General features: G+C 33.4%; 1 protein-coding gene across 10 annotated transcripts in view; it reads right to left on the bottom strand.

Annotated features, from left to right (window-relative positions):
• The window catches only part of C6H15orf41 (chromosome 6 C15orf41 homolog), a 117,500-nt gene that overhangs the window by 44,765 nt on the left and 47,913 nt on the right, over positions 1 to 24,822 (bottom strand). For 2 of the 10 annotated variants that reach the window (XM_021403254.1, XM_021403253.1), the window contains exons 8-11: positions 22,744 to 22,811; positions 17,672 to 17,737; positions 15,563 to 15,668; positions 3,038 to 3,079 (exon numbers count right to left, since the gene is read on the bottom strand). In XM_021403254.1, the coding sequence (XP_021258929.1) occupies positions 3,038 to 3,079; positions 15,563 to 15,668; positions 17,672 to 17,737; positions 22,744 to 22,811 (282 nt within the window). The other 8 variants (XM_021403259.1, XM_021403257.1, XM_021403256.1 and 5 more) reach the window with 8 other exon arrangements.

Genomic DNA, 24,822 nt, shown 5'->3' on the forward strand with positions numbered 1-24,822 from the left:
TTTTTCCTAGAAACCTATCCTTTATCTTCATAATACGAGACAAAAAACATCTGGAACTTTACGTTATTTTCATAATGTTTTATGCCAAAGAACAGGCAGTACTCATGGCTTCTTTTTTCCTTCCCTGACACACTATAAAAAGTGATAAGAAAATGAAGGTTAGGAGATCTGTGCTTAATTTTACACTTCTGCTGCAAAAAGATAGATTTTTCATGAAGGAGATTCTTCATAAAAGAAATAGATCTTTCATAAAAGAATGCTCTCATTCTTTTATTCATATCCATATGAATGTATCCATTCACACATCCATATCTCTAGTGCCTTTTACCTTGAGTTTTAAGAAAACATCTTTTCAATTTGATATACTAAGTACTGGGCAAATACGCGAGGACCTAGGGTATGTCCCACAGGAAGTCACATTGAGCCTTCAGTCCTCTGATAATGCACTTGCACATTTCTCTCATGAATGTTGCATTTTGTAGTGGTACTGGATGTTTACTGATGATGGTGACAATCCCTTTAATAGAGGAATTAATACAGGATTATCATCAGTAAGGAGAGTTTTTTAGTGTCAGGAAATCTGATTTTTAACAACAGAGAACATTTTGAAAATAACTTCATTGAAAAAAGGTATAAATTATTGTGCCAAAAATAATATACTGTACTGTAGTCATTTGTACTCAATGAGAGCTTAGTGTGTTTACCAAGGTTTACAGAAATCACTGTTGAAAATTAGTCATCTCTGTGTGACACATGGCAACTCTAATAGTGAACAAAGTCATAAAAATCCAACTACACAAAAGACTGGTGAGCAGTGAACAATTCACTAGTAGAAAGGAAAAGCAACCAGAGTCAAAATTTTGACTTGAGCTTTTTCTATTGGCCTTATAAATCCAATAGTAGTGACTGAAAATGTAACAGTTCTGCAGGAACTCATGAGTTGCAGGCCAAAGAATATTAGATTGTACAGTACTTGCTACAGAAACATTATCACACCTAGTAGTGCTGCCATATGATGAGAAGTGAGTGGGAAGAAAAGGTCACAACCAGCTAAAAACTGAAGAGATTTTGGTGACAGCGTGATGTGAAACACTTCTTTCTCAGAAACTGCACACCATATTCAGAAAAAACTGCCAAACTGAATTGTGCAGGTGCTCTGTAATGCTCTCATTGTTGGGGTAGTTTGGAGTCCTCAAGCCTCAGAAAGCGTAGCAAAGAAAATGGTGAGGCACTCTTATGCAGAACAATTCCACATATCAGTATGTTTTCTGCAGTGTTCTTCTCATAAGGTGACTGCCCAGTGTATGATACAGAGGCTGCACTATTCATTTTTGCTCCGGCTCAAGGTATCTATTCTAAGGCAGCATTTAAAGGTAGCACTTCCTTCTTCTGCAAGTTCATGTGTGCAAGCAGAAAACAAATCTCTCTTTTTTAAAAAGACAAATCTCCAGCTCCAAGAACAGGAATGAATTTCCATCTTTATGATCTGCCAGTCAGTGACAAAGACAACACTGACTTGAATTAATGAGGCAAACAGTTTTCTAGAAGATACTGAAGAATACTGAAGTTATGTTCTTGTTACAAACATATTTCAAAATGTTCTTGGGTCAGCAATTACAACTACAAAACTGATAGAGTTTTAGTATTTGCTGAAAAACACTTTGGTGAAGTTGTTCATCTGTAAAAAAATAATCCACGATGCAAAGGCAAGTTGCATGCAGACTCATTTGATAGTTGGCTATGAAAAAACAACCGGACAATGCTCTTCATTTTGTGCAGCAGGGCGAGAGAAAACAACTTACAAAAATCTTCCCAGGAAAGAACAAGGCTAAGCAAGGGAGTAAAAGTACTCTAAAGACAGAGCCAATGCTGTTTATAAACCGTTATTGCATGTAAGTTAAGTTGCCTTCAGTGGTATAAGTTGCCAGTAGTGGTATAATTCAATAGGGCAGAACAAATGCTTAACTAACCTTTTCAGCATACCCCACGAACAACAACACTAATGGCAAATGGAATGAGAAGAAAAAAAATGAAAAAGAAATCAGAAGTATAATTTGATACATATTGTCACAGTATATAACAGACAATTTTGACTAATAGGTTATTTATATTATTCTTTGGGTAACTGTGGTAATGCAGTTTTACATTAAGAAGCCATTCACCTTATATTTCAAAAAAAAATAAAACAAAAACAAAAACCAACAACCAACAAGCAAAACAACCAAAAAATCTTTTTTAAAAACAAAGCAAAGCAAACAAGCAAACAAAAAAAAAACACAACAAAAAACCCCAAGCAATAGATGAAAAGGCAAAATCACTCATTTAAGAAAACCTGAAATATGCTGTAATATGGTAGTGAGTTAAAAGCTAAAGGACATATATCTATGCACACAAAAAAATGCTATCACTGCTGTGAGGACAGCAGAATATTTTCAGAGCTATTTTTCTTCATGCTTGGAAGCATACATTACTCTTAACACAGTAACATTCTGAAATTTTATAACATTTTGGATTTCTTTCAGATGAGAAGTCCATTTTATTGTTTTTTAATTAAATGTATTTCCCTGAAAGGTCTTTGAAGGCTCTACAAACTACCTTGCATTTTATTATTGCTGACAGTTATCTAAACCACGCTTGAATGCCCTCTTTATCCTTTCGTGAACAATTGAAAGATCATATGCTAAAAAGACTTGTGCTTTCTCTTCTTCTAGCCCTATAATTAAGGCATTTTAATACATTTCTTCATAGTCATTAAGAGAGCACAATGTTAAAAATTAATGCAATGAGACAATTTTCAGTTTAACAACCACAAATACATACAACATAAATTTATCTCAATTGTAGATATGAAAAAAGTCTTCTTGAAATCACATGATGAGATTACTGAATTGTCAAGATTTTGCTTTTGCTGTCTAAGGGTATTTAAATGATGTATGGCAGGCTGACAATACTATAGTGTTGTTACATACCCTACAAGAGAGGTAAACATTTCTGTCAAACATTCAGATTCCACTGGTTTTAGCATATTGTTGTTTACCTTATATATTTGCCTATAAAAAAGTTGAATTGCTGGATGATGCTGAAATAGATAAAAAAAAAGGGAAGAAGTGAGACAGGTGTGAAGGGAAAAATGATCACAAGATGATTATAAAAAACTTGATATATAATGTAAAGTACCACTGTAATAGCATCCACTTACAGCAGTAATTTACTAATGCTTAGAATAAACAAGATTTTCTTCATTTGGATTTTTTCTAAGAAACAGAATTCTCTTATGTTCATGTGTCACACATTTTTGTAATAGACATTAAGTATTTTTTTAACGTTGTGAAAGGAATTTATTCTAAGTACATCAATTTTATATACACCAATTAAATACAGGATGCATCTGTGTTATAGCTACACCATTCCAGAGATTTTCCAAAAGGTGTTACTAATGAGCAAATCATACAGCTCATCTTTTAAAACTAAGTCAGGTTTTCTGAGGTGAAAGTTTTTCATGCTTTCTTAACTACATGTTTAAAACCACAGTGCAGCATAAAGCAAGAAGATTACAGGATTTTTTTTTTTAAGATAGACATGAAAAAAAAAGTTGCTTTCCAGAAGATTTTCCAGAGTTGTCAGACTCTTATATTATAAACAACCTTATTAGTCCTTTATAATTACAATAGGTACCTCTGGACAAGATCGAGCACACATGACAAATGCTTCTGGCTTCTTTTTAAATCGAACCTGGAAGGTCATCGCTGAACAAACAGAATGCTATACAACCGTGGCCATAAATTGTGAAAGCTAACAATAAGGTAAGGTTTTTTATATTAAAAATTAAAATTATTTTGTTCAGTCTTCTCCATCTAAAATCAAGAACTAAGAGGAATAAGAAGTTAAAAAAAGATAAGAAGCTAAAGAAAAAGAAATCCTTCAAACTTTATTACCACACTTTTTCTTTCTGCAGCTAAACCTGTATTTTAATATTTATGCAATGTCTTAAAAGTAATTGCTTTGTTTTATAAATATGTTCTTAAAGATAATTTCTCAATGAGAGTTTACCAATACTTGCATTTATTTTGTTTAGCATTATGATGTGGACATTTAAAAAAAAAAAAAAAGAGCCTCAAATCTAAGGGACTTGCTAGTTGTTATCCTCAAATGAAATCAGGAAAAGTACAACATACTACTGTGCATTTCTCCTAATGTTTTTATTTTGCTTTAGGGTCATTTAACAGTACTGGTAGTTTTGGATTAAATTTAATTTGTATGGAGTTAAACAGTAACTTAAGTGACTGCAACTGGAAACCAACTGACGGATCTCACTTTTAAATCTCGTATTTCAATTTGGAGAGGAAATGTATGGATTGAATTAGAAAGCTGTAAACTCTTGATGAGAATTAGTGGTATAAAACAAAAGAAATTGAAACCTTCAGTTATTTTCCTTACAGTTAGGCTGAATTACATTGTAAATCAACAAAGATTTGGATAGTATCCAAATAAACAGCTTTACCTAAAAAAAGTTCTGAGTTCAGAGCACTGAGCATACAATTTGAAACAAATATGAAATAAATATGAAATATTAATGACTTTAAAAAGAACCATATGAGAAGAACAAAAGTAAAATCATGAAAATTCAAGCAAAGGAAATTTAAACTGAAATGTATGATGGGCAATTAAGGACCTATTTTGACAATTCTAAGTGGTCAAGTTTTTAAAGTATGGCACAGAAACCTTAACCTATCTATATATGAGTGATAAATGAGGCATTTTGTGTCATTACATTCCCATAAATCACATTCTTTAACTGCTGATGGCTTTTATCAGGTCTAACCTTTTCAAGCTTCTATCAGAGTGCTAACATTTTCAACTTTGACACATATGCAGTTTACAAATTCTGCAGCTGATTAACTCTGGACAGAAGCTCACTGCCACCATTGTCTTCTTCAAGTTGGGTTGCAGCTTCAGTGTCTCAAAAACTCACATGCATCCTTCATATGTCTCAAAATCTCAATGTATTGAGCTGTGTTGTATATATTTCTTCTTTTGAAACAAATAAATAAGAATATACTTTCAAAATTACTCTTCTACTCAGAGCCTGAAATACATGTACTATTCATTTAAAATCAATTAACTAGTACATTCCAAATAAAGAGAGAAATATTCAGAAGTCAGATATTAGTAAAATAAAATGATCTATTTCTCATTATTTTATTATTTAAGTGAACTTGAGTTCAAATCAATGCTCTTGAATAAATGAAAACATTGTGATCACCATCTCTGAGGTAAAGAACAATAAAAAAATTGATAAACTAAATATTAATGTGTACTATATGTACTCTATTACAAAGTATTGCACTTATAAGCTGATCATGCCCATGGTTCCTAAAATCATTTTGTGGGACTCCTCACTAAACTCTTATCTGAACTATTTTGCAAATTTCAAGGATTATAAATTGAAGTACCTTGAAACTGCAGATACCAAAGATTCAATTTCAGCACTACACCATAAAATGAGTGTAGCCATAATAAACTCAAAAGTAATGCAAAAGCAAAGAAGAAATGCAAGAAATAATGTTTTAACACGCACAATAATTAACCCAAATATCATAAGGAACACCTGCTTTCTGTAGGAACAAAAATTAAATTACATATTTACATGACACATACAATTTTTTCTACATAAGTGATAAAGCAGTTGATAAAATCAGTCTAGATGTCTACCTTCAGAAACATTTCAACTTAACTATATTATATTAACAATGAGAAGAAGCCAGGAATATAGTAGGGTTTTCTATCTCAGTATTATCAGTACACAGTAAGAATAGTAGTAAAAGAAATGTCTGCGTTTTCACTATTTTAATTTAAAAATTTGCGGAATATCATATAATTCAGATGTTTTTAATCTACAGAAACAAGCAGTGAAACATTCAAGGAAATGCACATGCAAGATCTAATTGATATAGACACCGAAACAAAGCTCAAGTTTAAAGAGATACTGTCTTTAATAATATTAGTTAGATTTAAAAAAAATGCACGTTAGCTATGTGACCACTGGAAGCCTGGTACTTCAGATGGTATTAGTTTTGATACGAGCTAACTAGACATCAGACCTAAATAATGAAACCTGAAGAGACAGGCTTGGACCCTGCATATAAGAATGTCTGCACAGGCTCTTGTGCAGCTGACTGTCTGTTGATGATAAACAACAAACCCTAGAAAAACACTGGAGGAAGGAGAATTTTTTTCAGCATCACAGCTAACATAGCCTCGTAACTTTAATATGTTAAGTCCTATTCATGACAAGTTAAAAAAAGTTATTTATTTCACTAATAATGTCACACATCAGAGACACTGTGCAGTTAGGCTTTCAACAATTTAGATATAAATCTTGGGATGTCTGTAAGTATTCATGACAAAGGCGTATTTATCATTTGAAATAAAAGGACATGATCTCTTGATGTTCATATCAAAGTCTTGTGATGGATGAGAGCACACTAATCAAATGACAAAGCAGAAGGAATACACATTCTTGCCATTTTGATTAGGGAATGGAAATGAAAATCTCTTTCCCAAATTGAGATACATAGATTATGAAATCACACACATAAATATATAAATAAATTTGTATAACACATTATATATACTCAGGAAATTGGTATGTTCCTAAGTAGACATACTACAAATACTAACTGAAATAACAGCCAATTTACTTTATGTGAGAAGCTGCCACAAAATCAAACACTGGCTTTAATCAAGTGTGCAGTTAATTGCTTATCAATTTATACACTCAGAAATAATTTCAGCTTTTTTTTTTTTGTATTAAAACTCCCCAAGTAATAAGAGTGAAGCATTTTACCTTTTCTTCTAATTTGGTTCTTACTTCCTTATTCCTAGGTTTAAATTATGCTTAAGTGAAATTATGCTTATGTCATTTAAAGTTGTGTAGTATTAACGTAAGCATTACTGAAAACAAAGATGTGGAGTGCTTATGTGGGATGCAATATTAAAAGACGAGTTTTGAGCTTCAGAACAGATTTTTATTGTTAGTTTTTACATTTTTGATACTCAAGTCATCTTATGTCAGTGCCTAGCTTTATGTTTATCCAAAATGTATCAAACCACTTATGCACATGCTTAACAAGAACTCTCAAGCATCAACAACTTTACTTACTAAGTATGAGAATCACAGCTGCTGTCAGTAAGGCAGCATTTGCTCAATTGTAGATCTGCATGCAGTGGCAAGGTCCAATGAGGCCCAATGATAGTGTCACAAAGTACTTGTCAAATGATGGTGACATCCTGGTCCTTGAGATCAGTCTATCCCTTTCTTCTTTTCCATTACAATTCCACAATGAGTGAGTAACTCCTCAGAAAAATACTCTAGTCACTCTAGTTCTGAACAATGAAAACTCACTTTGACAACTGGAGAACTACTGATAAAACATAATTGTTTTTACCCGTTTTGCTGTAATTATGAATCTTACAAATAAAATAACATGTAAACGAAAAAAAACCACAAATATCTACAATCCAGACTGTTTTTTTTTTTAAATAGAAGAGTCCTCCACATACAATTTTCAAAAATTTACAGGAAGTAACATTTTATAATCTACAGAAAAGTAAGCAACCGAATATAAATCAAACTGTGACACTGAGAGGGAAATGTGGTATTAAAAATGAAAATATTTTGCATGTTTTTTTTTTTAATTGTTAAAATGATTTTTACCTAAACCTTTGAGTGGAAATGCATTTGAAGTCAAGAAATATATAAATGCCTCTTTGAAGTGTAGTGTTTAAAAGAATACACTGGCACCAACAATTGTTTTGCTCTGCTGCTCGGAAACCCCAGGAAGACACATCTGATGATGTGTTTAATGCAACTTATCCATATACCCAGTGTAGCTCTTATAATGCAAGATTACTCCCTTGGGAAAGCAGATACCTGTACTCTGGAAACATGAATCTACACTATAATCCCCCAGCATAAACAAGATATGAGCATTTTAATTATGTACTTCTCAGTTGCATCTTTAACCAGGAGAAACTACTCTCACAGAGGCTGAAAGGTAATCCGGGACTCCACAGCACAGCTGTATTTCTCCTCCTCTAAGCCGAGATTTCCTAGAAATAAGGAATTTGTGCAACCATGTAAATGTGAGTGCTGCCCATCAACCAGCTGGGGACTATTGAACCTACTCATTTTATACAACAAATTTCTCTTAGATTGTGTACTAATCTCACCAGTCCCCTGTTTTTACATTGTTATTTACTGTAAGTCCTACCCCTAGTTGGCTATTGACAATGTTTACTTTTTTCCCATGTTAGTACAAATAGTTTTATAACAAGATAGTTTATCATTCAATACAATAAATTGTGCTTAAGACATAACTAAATTCCTCCACCTCTTGGACCTTTTCTGAAAAATTTACTGGATACCCAATATATTTAATATTCAATAGCATGTGAGAATAATTTTTATGCAACTCTGATAGTTAGAAAGATAGATAACTCAATTATTAGATCATCTATCAAAATATTCAGATGTATAAGAGGCTACTAAAAAGATTGATGACTAAGAAAGTCCACTGATTCTCTAGCCATCATATTCACACATTTGGCTAGACAACATTTTTCGCTGCTTTCACAAGCAAGCTTCATTACTCATCACTTCTCTGAAAAGAGTTTATTATGAGGCTGCCATCTTGGCAAGACTATTATTTAGATGATAAATGTTGGGGAAAAAATTGTGTCTAGAATTTTTTTTTTAAGATGAGCTTTTTGACAGATAAAACAAACAGCATCTACATTTCTAATTAACTTAAATTTGGCATATACAAATACAGGTCAGTAAAGCTATGATATGCTACTAGATTATCTTCTGCCTGAATCTTGCCATTAATTTGTAAAATGTAAATTAACTAATTAGAAGGAAAGCAGCATCATTTGTGACAAAATGCTTCTTCTATTTCTTTGCTTTGTGACATTTATGATCAACTACAGTTCTTCATTCTAACTTCTTAGAGATAGATAATTATACTCACACTAATTTATTAGGTTTCTATTATTTTAAACCAAGTGAAAACTTGAGATTTCTGAAAGGAATAAAGCACAAAAGATTTTGCAACATGCAGCTGAATTACATGCCTGCCAGCTTAATTTCATTTTCAGTATTATGCTGTTTGCATGTACACGTGGCATGAACATAGGTAGGAAGATATCACTTTCAGTACTCAAGTACCAGACTCAAAAGGAAAAATTAAAATTTTACTAGAAATCCCCATATCCTTTCTGCGCAATATGTAAAGTAATAATAATAAACTTGTGCTTTGTTTGTTAGTACTAGGAGTTAAATTTCTCTTTACACTCCTACTTCCCTCCTCAGTTGTCATTTGAAATAGATTAGACTAGCAAATATAGAGTTACCAAGTTACATGAGGCAAGGGGGACCTGTTCATTCTTGAGTTTCAGCTCAGCAACTTGGCCTTGTTAAATAAAAAATATATGATATCATAGTTTATAGGAAGGGATTCTTTTTGCTTTGCTTTGGTTTTAACTATTACTAGGTAGATAAAGATTCAACACTAAGAAATACATTGAAAATGTCAGACGTAAATGTCAATTAAAAATTACAAGGAATTCTGAAAGGTAAGGTCCGTGGGGGGTTGACATTCTTTGACATAGTGGAGTGTCTGCAACCAGGCCTTTGGCAAACATAGCAGGATCTATGCTGTCAGCTCTTATTGTACAGAAACTTAGATGCTTGTCTAATCTGAATGAGAAATTCCACGAAAATTGGAGTTGAAGCCTTGCAGTAATGTGGAAGGAAGCTGAAAATACTCTCTCTGCACTGCATGAGTCTCTTGCGACGTGATAATATTTAAGGCAGTCCAGAAAAATGAAAGGGAAAAATAGTTTAAATAAAGCTGTATAGTGCCTCATTTACTACTCTTTAAGTTGAGCATGTAACAATTGTTAGTGTTAGAAGTTTTAATGAAAATCTCATTTTGGTATTCAGATTAAATACAATCTTTAAATACAATAAAACATTAAAATCTATATTTAACTAACATCAATCATTCAAATATAAACAGAAATCTGTACACAGCATGGTCTGTTTGTTCTTTATTTTAAGAAAATGAGTTATGATACAAAATGAAACAAAATGATCAGCAAAACAATTAGCATTATAGCAATGCTAGTCATGAGGTGTGGTCTTGATGGAAAATGTCTTCATGCTCTGTTATTTAATCACCTTATTAAAGAAGGGATGACTAATAAAATTTAAACATATTTCTTCTGTGCTAAACTAAAAAAAAATTGCATAAACTGCATTTTGATTTTTAAGCTTTTCATATCATTAAATAAATAAAACAATTCATGTCAAATACTTCCAGAATTAAGCTAAAAATATGCAAAACATTTGTGAAATGCAGAGGTATGCCTGTGTATGTGTACATAAAGAACACATAATTTTATCATATTTACAAATTAAAATATTGAAAATGGTAATCTAGTAGAAAGCATCACTGCTTTTGATTCTTGTTTTTGTTGTCTAGAAACAAACATTCTTACTTTCTGCTATTAAGGTGAGCAAGCTGGCATGGTAGATTCTAAAAAAAGTAAATTATTTTAAAGAAACATCTTTACACAGTCATAAGCTGTAAAAATCATCATAAATTCCCTCTTCTTTCTACATCTATTTTTGTTTAAGATTAATTTACTAATACAAGTAGAGTCAAAAAGGAGAGGAGAAGAAACAGAGCAAAACCCAGCATGTGTGAAAATCTACAAGCATTAAATAGCTAAACAAAACCTAACTCCCTCAGTGTTGCAGTAAGGTCAAAACCTTTCAGCATTGTACCAGTGTGTCAAAATATGTCAACAAACCATCATACTGCAAGAAGAAGAATGACCTTTCAGTTCTTTATGTTTGGGCTGCCAATGAAGCTTTGGATACTGGGTATGCATGAACAGTTTTCCTAGCCACTTGACAAATGCAACTCCCAAGGTTTCCTCCAAGTCAAGTCGTTATACCACTGGTTTTCAACTCACCAGTACAACTTTTTAAACAATTTTCAATTGGTGAATATAGATCCTGTTATAGAACAGACATCCATAAACCCACAGCATAATTCCCACTTTCCCTACCATCTACAATCAGTCAATTATTACTCAAACAGTCTTCATGGTAACATATGTCAAGCAATTTTAAAAGACGTTGCAGAAAAAAAAACGTGCATCATTTTGACGTTCTGATTCAGTCTTTGCTCGCACATGGTTCATCCCTCTAGTCAAGCACAAATGAGTTTGATCAGAACACTCCTCTCCAAAGGACCTAAGAGCAGGTAAGCTATGTTTGTAACTGAAATGAAATCTTATATACTTTTTTCTTTTCACATTTACCTGAAAAAAAATTGCTAATCTCTATATGCCTATTAGACAATAGCAGCCATGTTTATCAGCTACAATTAAGGCTCTTACAGTTGGGACTTTAATTTTTAATTAAACCTAGAAAAAGTTATAAACTTAGATAATATGGAAAGAAAAAAAGATATAGCATTCTTTTAATCCTGAAATAATTTAAAACTTATTCTTGAACCCTGTTTTAAAGTGCAATCTATATTCTTTCAAGTTCATACTCTTCAAATTAGTTTTGGTTACACAGACTACTCAACAGTTTTTATCCTCAGGGTTACATGAAATACACCAAGGTAGACTAGCAGACAATGAAACATGCAGCATCTCCTGCATGTGCATCAAGCAATTATATTCTGCACATGCAGTTGTCTTGTTTACATGGTGGCAGTGGAAGCTGTAGACTGGTCAGTGAATGCCACTGTTCTGGAAGAACAAACATAGAAGGAAGGGATTTCGTGAGTATGTGAATCAATTTACATTAAGTTTGTTCAGTATGTAAAATAGCTTCTTCCTGGGCATCAGTCTGCAGTCCAGGAATATGCAAGACTAAACTTTCTTTTTCCTGTTTACCAGTGAAAATTCTCAATATCTAAACAGCATTCTAAATTACAGCTGTGCAAACCCACTGACAAGGTACACTGTGAGCATTTTTAATATGAAGCTTAATTTGAAGATGAGGTTGCAGTGTAGCACTGCAACTGAAAATTGCTTAACAATACCATTGATGTATGAGCCATAAAAAACCTTGCTAAGCTGTCCCTGCAGAACTCAGAGCAATAAAAAGGTGTTCTTTTGCACTGAGGTGAACAGACATGGTTGACTGAATCTAGGGAGCTGTTCTGTTAAATGAGAAAGTGCCATTTCTTTCCTGGCAGTACAGGCCTATTTAAGACACTCACAGATTTAGTTAGCACAGACTACAGGCTTTACTGAAACATACACATTACAGCAAACAAACCACAGCTACGTTCAGTCATATTCTGTGCAGAATTAAATTTTTATCTGTTACAAATGCAGAAAAATACCCAGAAACTATTCCAGACTCACTCCTACTTTTCAGAGAAACAAACAAAAAAGAGCTCAATGAAAAAGGTCTAAAAGCTATCACCTTTGCTCCTTTCAAAATATCTAGACATGTATATCTATCCATATCTAGCAGGTTAAAAAGCTTAAAGCTTCTCTCTCCAATTTCAATTGAGTTTTAACTTCAACCACCAGATTAGGTTTATAAAACCCTGAAGTACAGGTTGAGTGTCACAATACACCTGTTATGAACTGATGCATCTTCTCCAAAAGATTCTTCCTTCAAGTGGAAAGGAGACACAAATGGTCAGATGAATTATCTGGGTTATCACTTGAGAGATCCTTGAGATAGGCTGATTCATTATATCATTCAAAACTGATTCACAGTTTGTCCAGCTAAGCCTGTGTCTTTCCATTTAAACAGTTTCAGAGAGCAACAAAAGTTGACTGCCTAACTTACATGCAACCTAATCTGTCATCAAGTGTTCATTAACCCTTCAGTATCTAGAGGGGAACTACAGGAAAGAAGGGGACAGACTCTTTAGCAGGGTCTGTGGTGATAGAACAAGGGGAAATGGCTTGAAGCTCATAGAGGGTAGATTTAGGTTAGATATAAAGAAAAAATCTTTTACAGTGAGGGTGGTGAGGCACTGGAACAGGTTGCCGAGTGATGCAATTGATGCCTTCTCCCCTCGCCTTTCAAGGCAAGGCTGGATAAGACTCTGGGCAACCTGATCTAGCTGTGGTGCCCCTGTTCATTGCAGGGGAGTTGATCTGGATGGCCTTCAGTGGTCCCTTCCAACTCCAAGGATTCTATGTTCTATGATTATCCCAACTGCTGCTATATTAGAAGAAGCTTCAGTAATGTACAACTCAATTCAGAAGATATCGTGATAGTGTTAGTTTGAGCAAGCAGTACCAACAGGATTTGTATTTACAAAAAAAAAAAAAAAAAACCAACAACAAAAAAAACAACCCAAACAACAAACAAAAAGAATCCTTACAATTATGCCTAATTTCCAAAGTTGACCTAACATTAAACTCTTGACTTAGGGTGTAACACATCTCAGTGAAGAGATTTCCAGTTTCCTTTACACGAATGTAAAGTCATTACATATGTAAGAATCACCAGTTTTTGTAGTTATTTTCAATGTAGAAAGCTATAAGAAAATATTAGGCAAATTCTGAAAATGACTTCCAAATCATCCTTAATAATCTACACGTCAATTCAGTCTAACTTTTGCAACATTACAGGTACTTGACTAACAGTTCAGTGAAAGATGTTATTCCAAGTTTGAATTCACAATATTAATTATGAAAATGATAAAATTAAGATGAAGTTAGATAAGTTCTGGTTTCCTGATACAACAAAATTTCTTTCAGAAATGTCTTGTTCAAAGGGTACACATTATTTTCAGGTATTTTACACACTTTATAATTCAAAATGTAGATAGTAATTTTGTTTGGTGCAAAAAGAAGGAAACTACAAGTTCAGCTCTGCAATGGCAATTTTACTGCAAACATGAAATGGATCAGTGCCTTCATCTCACTTGTCTATTTAACTTTCCCCTCATCTCAACTTTGTATCTCTATATTAATATTGACTATATAAAATTCAATTCTTAGAGCTGTTTTTCCTCTTATACCATCATGCATCCCCTCAAACACATCCTTTCTCCTCAGAAAATATTCTAGCCAGTACACCTAATGGACTCCTCCTGGCCTGAGCTGCTCCATCTGCTCTATTTACACTGATGTGCAACTTCAGCACCATTTGCATCAGCATCTTTCCTGTGACTCTCATGATTTCCTATATACTTAAAATTGTTTCTAACTCTTGTACTCTGGTTATATATCTTAGAAATTCCTTTCTATCATTTTCTTTAGTGTAACATCTTTGTCCAACAATGGACAGTCTTCCTGAGGTTCCCATAACCTCAGTTCAGCCTCTCTAATTCAGTGCTCTTTGGGATTGTCTAACAAGTGCAGGACATTCTCATACAAAAAAAAACGTTGTCTCAGAGCATAATTATGCATTTATGCATTCTGATGGTGTTGCTCTCGAGATATGGCTTCTCTCTGCTGCCTCCTACAGAGGTTGCTTTTAAGGTATTTCCCAAGCTAAGGCTAGCAATTTTCACCTTGGCATTTCTCATATTTAGATGAAAACTGATACACACACACCACAGACTGGCCACTGATATTGGCATATGTTGTTAGTTACACGTTCAGCTGTGTTTGTACCATTTTCTTCACCCTCCCTTAGATTTCAGAGAAGCTGTCTGAACACTGAGAAGATACCTTAATCTATACTTTTACAAATCCTTTATTAAAACTTTCATTTACCTCTCTCACTGCCTTACTAATTTTTCCACCACATACAAAGATGGAATTAAAGATGAGTATCATATTATTATTATTTTAGGAAGAAAAATCTTCTAGTGAGAAGATTTCTATTACCTTGGAAAGATATATAACTATTCACAATAATGCTCTTCCTGTTGTACTACCGAACTACTGTAACGGTATTTAAAAGAAAGGATCTTCATGCAAATAAAATTAATGCTCAGAAATTCTGTCCAGCATAACTTATTTCTCTTCTCATATTACTGCAAACACTTTGCATTCACTGGCTTGAAAAGAATACATTATTATTATGTAACATAGATAACATACCAAAACAACATTTTATCAAAGTCAATCAGAATTGTGTTAGACACACTGACAGTTGGCAATATTTTCTACATACAAAGCCTCTTGTTAGACGAGGAAGATTTTAAAACAAGTTTGGCACATTGCAAGTACTACAGAATCTTCCTTTAGTCAAGTACTAAAAAAATTGAAATAAAACTCCTGTACTAAAGCAGCTTACTTTGTTAACTAGAATCACTGTAAAAACCATAAAAAACCATATCTGTTGCATGTTAGCATTTATGGTACGATTTTTCACAAATACTTCAGCATTGCAATTTGACATACTAATTAATAAAATTCAAAATGCCGGATTAGTAACATGTATTTTATTCACATGACTTAATACAAAAGCCACTTGTACTTATTTTTTTTTCCAGTAACTTCTTTTAAAAAAATTTGTCTTACCTATCTATGAAAAAAAATTACAGAAATGTACCTATTCCAGTAGCTCCAAAACTGGTCCTGCAAGTAGGCTTGGTGGCTACTTTCATCACCAAATGAGGCTTTGCTTTCAATCCAGTGAATTACGTGTCCTTCAACAGCTAGGGTGACAGCAAAAAAAGTGAACTGCAAAAATCAGACTCAGCAGTCTGTAAGAATGTGTTTGGGAATACCGTATTTAACTCCCAATCTACAACATAATTCATGCTTACAACAGAGTTACATATGTGTAAATACATCTTTCAAATATGTGTATAGATGATGTTTTTTAAAAAATAACACAAAGTATTTTAATGTATAATTATCTCAATTTAAGTTTAATTACATCTTGTTCTAGATATTTGCCTTTCTTCTTAAACACAAAGATTGTAAAGAAAGAGACCAGAAAAAGAGACCAGACTAAGGTACAACTGCATTCGACTTTCAGCCTTACGTTGGTGGAAAGGAACTGAAGTCTTCTGGTGATTATCAAGAACAGTTAGTTACACTGCTAAAGGTAGAAAATTCTTAGCCCAGAGTGGAAGGTGTGAGAACAGCAAGAAGGGTATCATAGCTATGTATCTGCTTCCTGACTTTTTCAAAATCAGTTATGCTTCAGCAGGAAGAATGTAGGAGTAAAAAGGGTTATGTGAAAGATATGATTTGGAATTTCTGTTTCTGGGATTTGCACTGATTGATTGATGTCTTTCCTTATTTCCTGCAGGACTGAATTTGCAATATTAATAAAATGCTCTTTTTTTCTTTTTTTTTGGGGAAAAAGAAAGCCCTGTCTGAAACTGATAAAACTACTTTTGCAGAAGAAATCATGACAATTTCTGAAAAGGATCATCCATTCTCCAAAAGGACAATGTGGGATATCATTACTGAGTTAAGGAAGTCTTTAAAAACTTTTTAGAAGGCTCTCATATACTCTTTATCTACTAGATAAGAAAGACTACTATGCTGAAAGATGATATCTGAAGAACTGCTGAGAATAAAAAATTTTAATAGTATGCACTGAATTCCTTCTACCATGAATGAATCAGTTATCTACAAGAATTCCTTATCTTGTTAATATGAAGAACAAAAAAAGTAGTCACGAATATGGCTTCCACATAGGGCTTTAAGACTTTTTCTTTTCATTAACATATACCTGTAAACAACTGCATAGTTGTGTTGTAAACAGGTAAAGCAGAAGTCTTTTGGTATGAAAGGCACTTTACAAAAGGTGCTTAAGAATCCTTTAGGCTTGGATAATGTTTATACTTTTTCCTCTATGGTCGAACCAATAGGTCATCTTACCTCCTTATGTGACATAAAGACCAGAAGATATAGATGAACTTTGGCATGACCTTTATATCTACTTTTAATCCTTCTTCCTTCTTGTGATGTAGGGTTTTTGAAAAAATAGAGAACTACTCCATGACAAACCTTTTCACAACGACCTAGAGGTATAATGGTATTACTTTAAGACTGCTTTGAATTTGATTAGGTCTAAAAGTTTAAGACAATTACAGGTATTTCACAGTTCAGCTCATAAAGACAGTGGGTAGATCAAGTTAGACTGAGTGGGGATGCGTGGATTCTTACTATTGCTTGTTTTTTTCTTTTTTTTTCTTTTTGTGATAATGAGACTGAAGAGGAAATATGAATACTGCGGGATTCAATGGGATGGGTGGTGCCTGCGAGCACCAGGGGAGGAGCCGTGGAGTCACGGCGGGTGGTGCCTGCGAGCACCTGGGGAGGAGCTGGGGGGCCACAGGTATACGGGGCGCTCGCATGTACAGGTATAAGTAGCCTTGTTGCGCAGCATTAAATTGGCATTTCAGCGCTACATACCGTGTATGTGTCCCGTATGCCCCTGCACGTGGAGGTGCGGATGGAAGGGAAGCCTTAGTACGTTGTCACAGACGACAAATACTATTATCTACTTGTATTTTGGGTAATACCACTCTGACCCAAAGTAGATCATCTTAAAATTACTGAGTAAATACCAAAAAAACTGAGAAACATTTCAGTATCCTATAACATACTTCACATTCTTATGTCTTAAGTAGCTGTAATATTTTAGCATAAACACTTCTATACAAAATAAAATAATAACAATTCTTTTTCAAAGACTTACCTATTGGCACTTCTAAAATAAAGTCTGGTGTTTTGTCATAACCCTTTGCACGAAGCTGATCTTCAGCTACACATAGAGAACAAGAACTATTGTTTATAAAACTATTCTATTAAGTAGACAGGAGTATAATTAATTTTATTTTAAATAAGAGTGTAAGAATTACTAATGCAGTCATACATATCTTTCTTATGCATGCAATGCTGGATCAGATTAAATGAACCTTTGTAGAAAACTTGAAGCATGGATATAAAAATGCTTCTTTGTCATCCCTGCATTTTTATGTCTTCATTATAAACATCATTAATTCAAGCTGTCATACAGTATTTTATAACCTCCAAATATTCAAAATAAAGAGATATATTCCCTGATTGAAAGAAGAGTTTCCTCACATTAGGGAGCTGTTGAGATTAATCCTACCAACACCACAAATGTAGATATATTGTAGCTGCCTTTGTGGCTTTATTTTAATCTTAACACAAAGGTGTTTAAAGCAGAAAAAACACCAACAAGACAATTCTTCTCTTCCAGAAGTCTATCAAAGAAGAGGGATGTGATGATTCTAGCTTCTCTTACTGTAAAATTAATTATACACATAAAAATTTAGATATTTTCTTAACATAAGCTATGCAATGCTACAGCTTGTGAATTAAAGCTGAATGTTTTAAGAAATGAGGAAGAAAGAAGACAGCAAAAAAAGGACGCTTCCTTTAAAAAAGAAAAAAAGCACAAAGCAAGCCCTTACTGTTTTTTAAACTATTGTCCTTGATTTCCAATACCATCACATTGGTATTTCCGAAACACTGTTTCTCCATTAGATTTTGGAGTGACCTGGTCATTCAATTCCAGGCATGGCTTTCTGTCTTCACCGAAGCTCAACTAATGGCACAACCTAGTAACAAGTAAGGCTGTGTAGCCCCTTAACACCTACTGGGCTGTTGACATTGTCATGCATCCCATTCGCCTTTCTACACCACCTTTGATTAAAATTAATGGTCCATTCTCACTGTTGGGTAGCTTATTTCCGATCCATTTATCAGGTTAGGACAGTAGTTTCATGGCCAATGTTCAGAACTCAGTTTTAGAATATTTTGTGCATATTCTGAAAGGTCAGCAGTTTGAGTTCAGGCAACATTTTAACGACAAGAAAAATATATACACTTAGAAATCAAAATATTTTAATACTGCCTAAAGCCTTCCCTCCCTTTCCTCACTGAAGAATAAAAGTCTGAACTCTTTTTTTTTTAATATAGTGAACTAATACTGCAAGTAAGACACCAGTAATTCTGAAAAGTTGTATGTTCACTTAAGTGTAAACTGCAATGGTGGATTATTCTTTTTGACAGATGTAGTATTTCTTTTGAATTTTGACAGCATTTCTTCATAGTAAACACACTACACTGTAAATGCAAGCCTCTGAAATGCAACACTTAATTATATTACCTGGTCAGCTACTACATTTTCATAGGATTTGGAGCCACACTTGACTGTTGGCTACTTTCAAACTTTGATTGTTAGATATATGGATAAAATATGTTTAGATTAGCAAGGTTCTGGCTTAACAGAATCTATGGTCATTATGCCACAGTATAAAAATGTATGTAATTTCTTTGTCTTGAAAAAAAAATCCAGTTCCATGAAGCTCTCTGGCAATTGTTTAGAGCAGTCTAGAAAGGATAACAAGATATCCCTGCTGACACTTTCATTTAGGGAATAGTAAAAAAAATAGTAATAGAAAATTCAGACTTTTCTATCATATCTAACAAAGGCTAGTATCAGAAATTTTAGGAAATTTACCTTAAACAGACAAACAAAAATCACCACACTGGAAACCAGGGCAGATGACATTTCCTGATAGGTCAATTTGGAAGATGTTTCAGATGGTGTTTAATACTCTTCAGTATTGAGTAGATTCTTTTTTCGAGGATTTCTGATTACTTTTGAAATTATTTGACACTAATTCATGGCTTGGAACAGAATACGATTTCTGTTTTAAATTTTTTTCTAAATGTTTTCACTTGGCTTCTCCTAACATTTTGAACTATGAGAAATGGTGAAAAATATATTAAAAACACCTTTATTATTGATGTGAGTTGACAATCGTGAAGGAAAATAATTATATTTTACTGTTTCTTCAATTATTTTGAACTTTATAACTTCAGAAAAAAAAAGAAATACAGAAATTCACCCAAATCACCCTCTGAAAATATTTTTTTAAGCCCAAACCCCATCAAAAGAAAGGAATTACAATCGTTTCAGCCCATCAATGTTTTAGATTGGTACAGAAGCATTAGAGGTATCACTGTGTACAATTTCAAAGATTTTTTTGGCTTTTGCATGCATCAAAATAATGGCTTAACAACTACTTGAAAACCAGATGATGGCAGTTACCAGCTGTTCATCCTAAAACATGAAAGTTTCATTGAAACAACCCTAAGTTTGTTCATGGGTTGCCAATCAGTTTGGATTTCCAACACATCTGGGGCTTCATCTTTAATTTACACTCAGTCTTAAACATTTAAATTTGAGCAACCAGGTCTAGTGGAGGATGTCCATGCCCATGGCAGGGATTGGAACTAGATGATCTTTAAAGTCCCTTCCAACCCAAACCATTCTGTGATTCTATGAACTCATCATTGCTCTTATACTAGCCTCTGGATATAACAAAGAAACCAAATGTTCTTCTAATGGTGCATCAATGTGCAGCAACTGCACATTCTTGATTACAGCAGAAAACACGAAACAGATTTCATGATTTATATCCAGGCTACTAAGGGACATCATGGTGAGAGCCAAAGAAGGTTAAGATTCAAGAAAGGTCAGTTATGTATCTTCCCATTATAGCTAAAACCTTTCCTAATATATTCTGTGGTAGGCAAAGACATGAAAAGATCAAGTCAGGCCCTTTGTAAAAACTAGTAATTATTGGCATTTCAGCAAGGCAAGTGAATCAGTGAGGAAGGGAAGGCTGTTAGCTTATTTTGAGAGAATACTTTCATCGATTACATAAATCTCAAGCAAAGCACTAAAGACCTGAGAACTGTTTCTGATATAGAGAGGAAGTTATGTGCTTCTCACGAACAATGCATTACTAAAATGCAAAACCCATCAGTTTGCGCAGGTTCCCAATCAATTTCTGGGAGAATGTGAAGGTGTTACTTCTGATCTGCATGCTTTGAAAGCTGTCTGCTCTAAAAATTAATCATATCTCTGTCCTTAAATACTGTCAAGCTTTTTCTTCTTCTGTAATATAGTCTCCCAGATGAAAATAACTGATAGAAAGAACTTATTATCCTACAAGAATAGTATACTAGAGTAATACACTAACACGAAAACTGGCAACGAGAATTCTGTTTCTTTCATACATGGGTTAAAAAGTAACAGAATTTTAAGCGCAACAAGCTAAGTCCCAGGCCACCTCCAACACTGGAACTCCATCTTACTCACAGCCAAGCACGAGTCTGTTAGCCTACAGGAAACTCTGCCATCTCAACTGTTTTCCAGAGGTTTTCTTCAAGTATTAAGTAGTTTTGGATCTAATTTTTGAGAAAAATTTTTCTGCAAGGGTTTCAGTAAGGTTCATCTTACAGATGCTTATGAAAAGCTTTTTTGTTTCTCTCTTTTTTTTTTAGTCACACCCAGAACCTCAGAGACACATCCAACAGAAAGAAATAATAAACCAGCTAATATACCTTAAATCATGAATAGATGTTACTTCACTACACAAAATATCTAAACAATAAATTAATCTCCCTCATTTATATCTTTTCACGCTGACAAGTTAACCCACTCTAGACATTTTGATTTGACAGTACAGATTTCTTAGAGCTTATTTCTAAAGACAAAATTGATGTTTACCCAAGGTTATGAATCAATAAAATTTAAATCTGATTTGTGTAATATACAAGCTTGCACAAGCCAAAAAAAATGATAATCATTGGGTTGAGGATCCATTAGTGAGTCATCTAGTCCATTCTCCTGTATCATGACAGGATTGATTTCATTACCAGCTTTGATGGATGAATGTCAAGTCTAGCCTTGAATTTTTCATTGAAGGTGATTCCATAACCTTCCCTGGCAGCTTGCTTTATACTTATTGTTCCTAGAACAGTTTAGTGTTTTAACTCTCCATTTACAGCTTAAGTCTATTATCTCTAATGTTTGAGCCAAGAAGGAAAAAGTATCTTCTCACATTTTTGTAGTATCATTTTCAAGTTTGTATGCAACAGAAAAATAAGTTATTCCTTAGTCATATGGACAAACCTTTTAAAAATCTCAATATTCTTCCTAATTTCTTCAATTTATTTAAGGTTTCCAAAATCATATCCTGAATCTATTTTTACTGGTAAAACCAGTTATATCCTTTAATTATACAAACTTAGTACAACACAGAACTTTAAAAACAGACAGGAATTCACTTTATTATTATCTAATCACATAAGGAATTCAAGATTTAAAAGTCAAGTTTATAATCACAATAGGAGAACTGATCCTTTAAATACTAATCATTGTTTTAATGGTACTAATATATCATAAATGTTGTGCAGACTAAAAGGAAAAAAACCAACAACAACAGAATATAACCTCCTAACTAGTTAATCCTTAAAATAACTTTAAATAGAGGGACTTGCACTATTTGGAGGCAGTGGGAAAAAATCCAGCAGAAACTGCACAGAAAGCCAAATGAGTGCATCTTCTAGCAGTTCTTTAATACGTAAGGCATTTGGAAGCTAATATTTCTTACGCTTCCTCCTAAGTCTCACAGATTACAGCTAATATCTCATGACACCAAAAGCAATACTGCAGCAGATATTAAAGCATTTTTTTCAGCTACTTATTCTATTAAATATTAATTGCAAGCCTGTGCATGCACTGTATATATAGGGTATTAGGTAACTGAGTTCCTGCTCAGTTCAAAATCAATAAAAGACAACATGTACAGCATCAATCATTTTTTACTCATCTTTTACTACCTAATACAAAGAGCATTGAGGCTTATTTTTTTCTTAAGTAAACAGTCATGGAAATCTTTAAAGTTAAGGATTCACTGGCTAGCCTTTATCATTGATTCTTACCTATAAAAGAGAGATTTTTTTCCAAAAGCATTTCTCGCAGCAAGACTTCATGTTCATGCCCAATAGCACTGATAGCTTTAAGTTAAGAAATGGAAGATTACTTTGGAAAATAAGCAATGTCATGACAAAAACACAGGTAAAGTAATTCATGATAAAATTTCTTGGCCTTCACCTTCATTTCAGATTAATTAATGATTCAAACACTAAGTCTATAAATTCCTTAAAGGGATCTGCAGAGCCTTAGCACTTTGTGAAAATCAGACTACTGTATACGGCATCTATGTACATTTAAAAAAATTAAGATACATTACATCACATTTATTCTGTATATGTTAGGGTGATATTTATATTTGTACTATTTTTTCTCCCAAGATTTAAAATAAAGTGTAAGCTTAAAACCTGTGGCCAAATACCTTTTACGTTACTCCTTAATGATTAATGTATCAATTATCTAATTCAGTAAGGAATGAAATAAACTTTTTTGCTTTATATTCTGAAATTGACAGGTACTTAATACATCTGAAACATCTTACTGTAACAAAACATCTTCTTAACTGATTTTTCAGAAGCATGAACTTATGTCAGGGAAAGATGAAATAATATTTTACAGTGAAGTCCTTTTCACTTCACTGACAGCCTGTTGATCCAATGTGCTATTCTTAGCAATATGCAAAAAAGTCACTGCTCAAACATTTTTAATGTATCTGCCTAGAGGTCAAAGTTCTGTTATGGAAGCTTTTAAGAAGAATCTTATGAAACATCACAATAAAGAATCTTACATTAGAAACAATTAAATTCTTGGTTCTGTTTAGAATAACTTCTGCAAATGTAAACTACAGTCATCTTACCATTATAGTTAATTACTTAAATTATATCAACATTTTATGCTGACGTGGAAAAAACCTAACTGCAAGGAATCATTTCATACATACAAAGTTTTTATCAATTGAAGCTATATATTACATTAAAATGTACTAGTAGTTACAGAACAAAAATGTAGGCAAATGAAGAATGGCAAAAACGTAAGAAAAACACTGCAAACAAAATTTATAATGCACCATAAGCAGAAACACTTAGTCTATAATAATACCTGTTATTGATGTATGGCAGTGACCATGAGGCAAAACTTGTAAGTAACCTCACAAGTCATCTTCTACTCATGCAATCTAGCAGCCTGGTTTCCCGTAAGCATCTGAACTATTACTGAAAAATAGCCTCTTGGCATTTACAAAGAGGTTGACTTCATACTTTAGTCCATGCATATACAATTAGATAGTTATATTTAAAATCAATATGCAGTCCTTCAGAAGACATTATCCTTTTAAAACCTTAACTTTAAATTGATTTTTAACTATTTTATGCACCTCAAAATTAACATCTAATTCAGCAACATACTTGAAGATAATGCACTCACAGAGCCAAGTATTAGGCTTTTCTGTACCAGAATGAAATTGAAAATCTCCCTCATCATTCTCACTGATGTCACTGCTTATTCAATAACTTAACTTGATCCAGAATCTGGAGAGGATAGGGAAGACTATTTAGACTGCAGACAAGTTATTCTTAAAAATTGCTAGCATTATTTTTAAACATGACACTTGCAGAAGATTTTTTCCAGATTGTTCATTCACAATAGTACTAAATTTTGGATTAAAAAAATAATGAACAACAACCATTTCAAAAGAACAATTTATTATATTAATCCACTTTCAGAGAGCCATGTTAAATGTTGAAGACAGTCTCAATGAAAAGCACAAAAAAATCCCAAATCCCAAATATAATTAGAACTCTATCCTGCTGTTGTTAAACTTAATGGAAGCAGGACTGTAGTAGATACAGTGCAAATATTTGGAGCGGAAAGAACACATTTTAAGAGATAGCCACCACATGCACCATTACTACAGGAAGTGCTTCTCATGCATACCTAAACATTATTGCTGGTTTCCTATCCTACTCCTGAGCAGTGAAATCCAGATCTTACTCCAAACTGGATGCAGAGATTTATGCAAGGATTCTCTAGGACTTGGGACAAAGACTAAGAATGTGCAATTGTTTGTTTGTAACAGATTGAAATAGGAG

This window comes from Numida meleagris, chromosome 6 (assembly GCF_002078875.1).
Source record: "Numida meleagris isolate 19003 breed g44 Domestic line chromosome 6, NumMel1.0, whole genome shotgun sequence".
NCBI lineage: Eukaryota > Metazoa > Chordata > Aves > Galliformes > Numididae > Numida > Numida meleagris.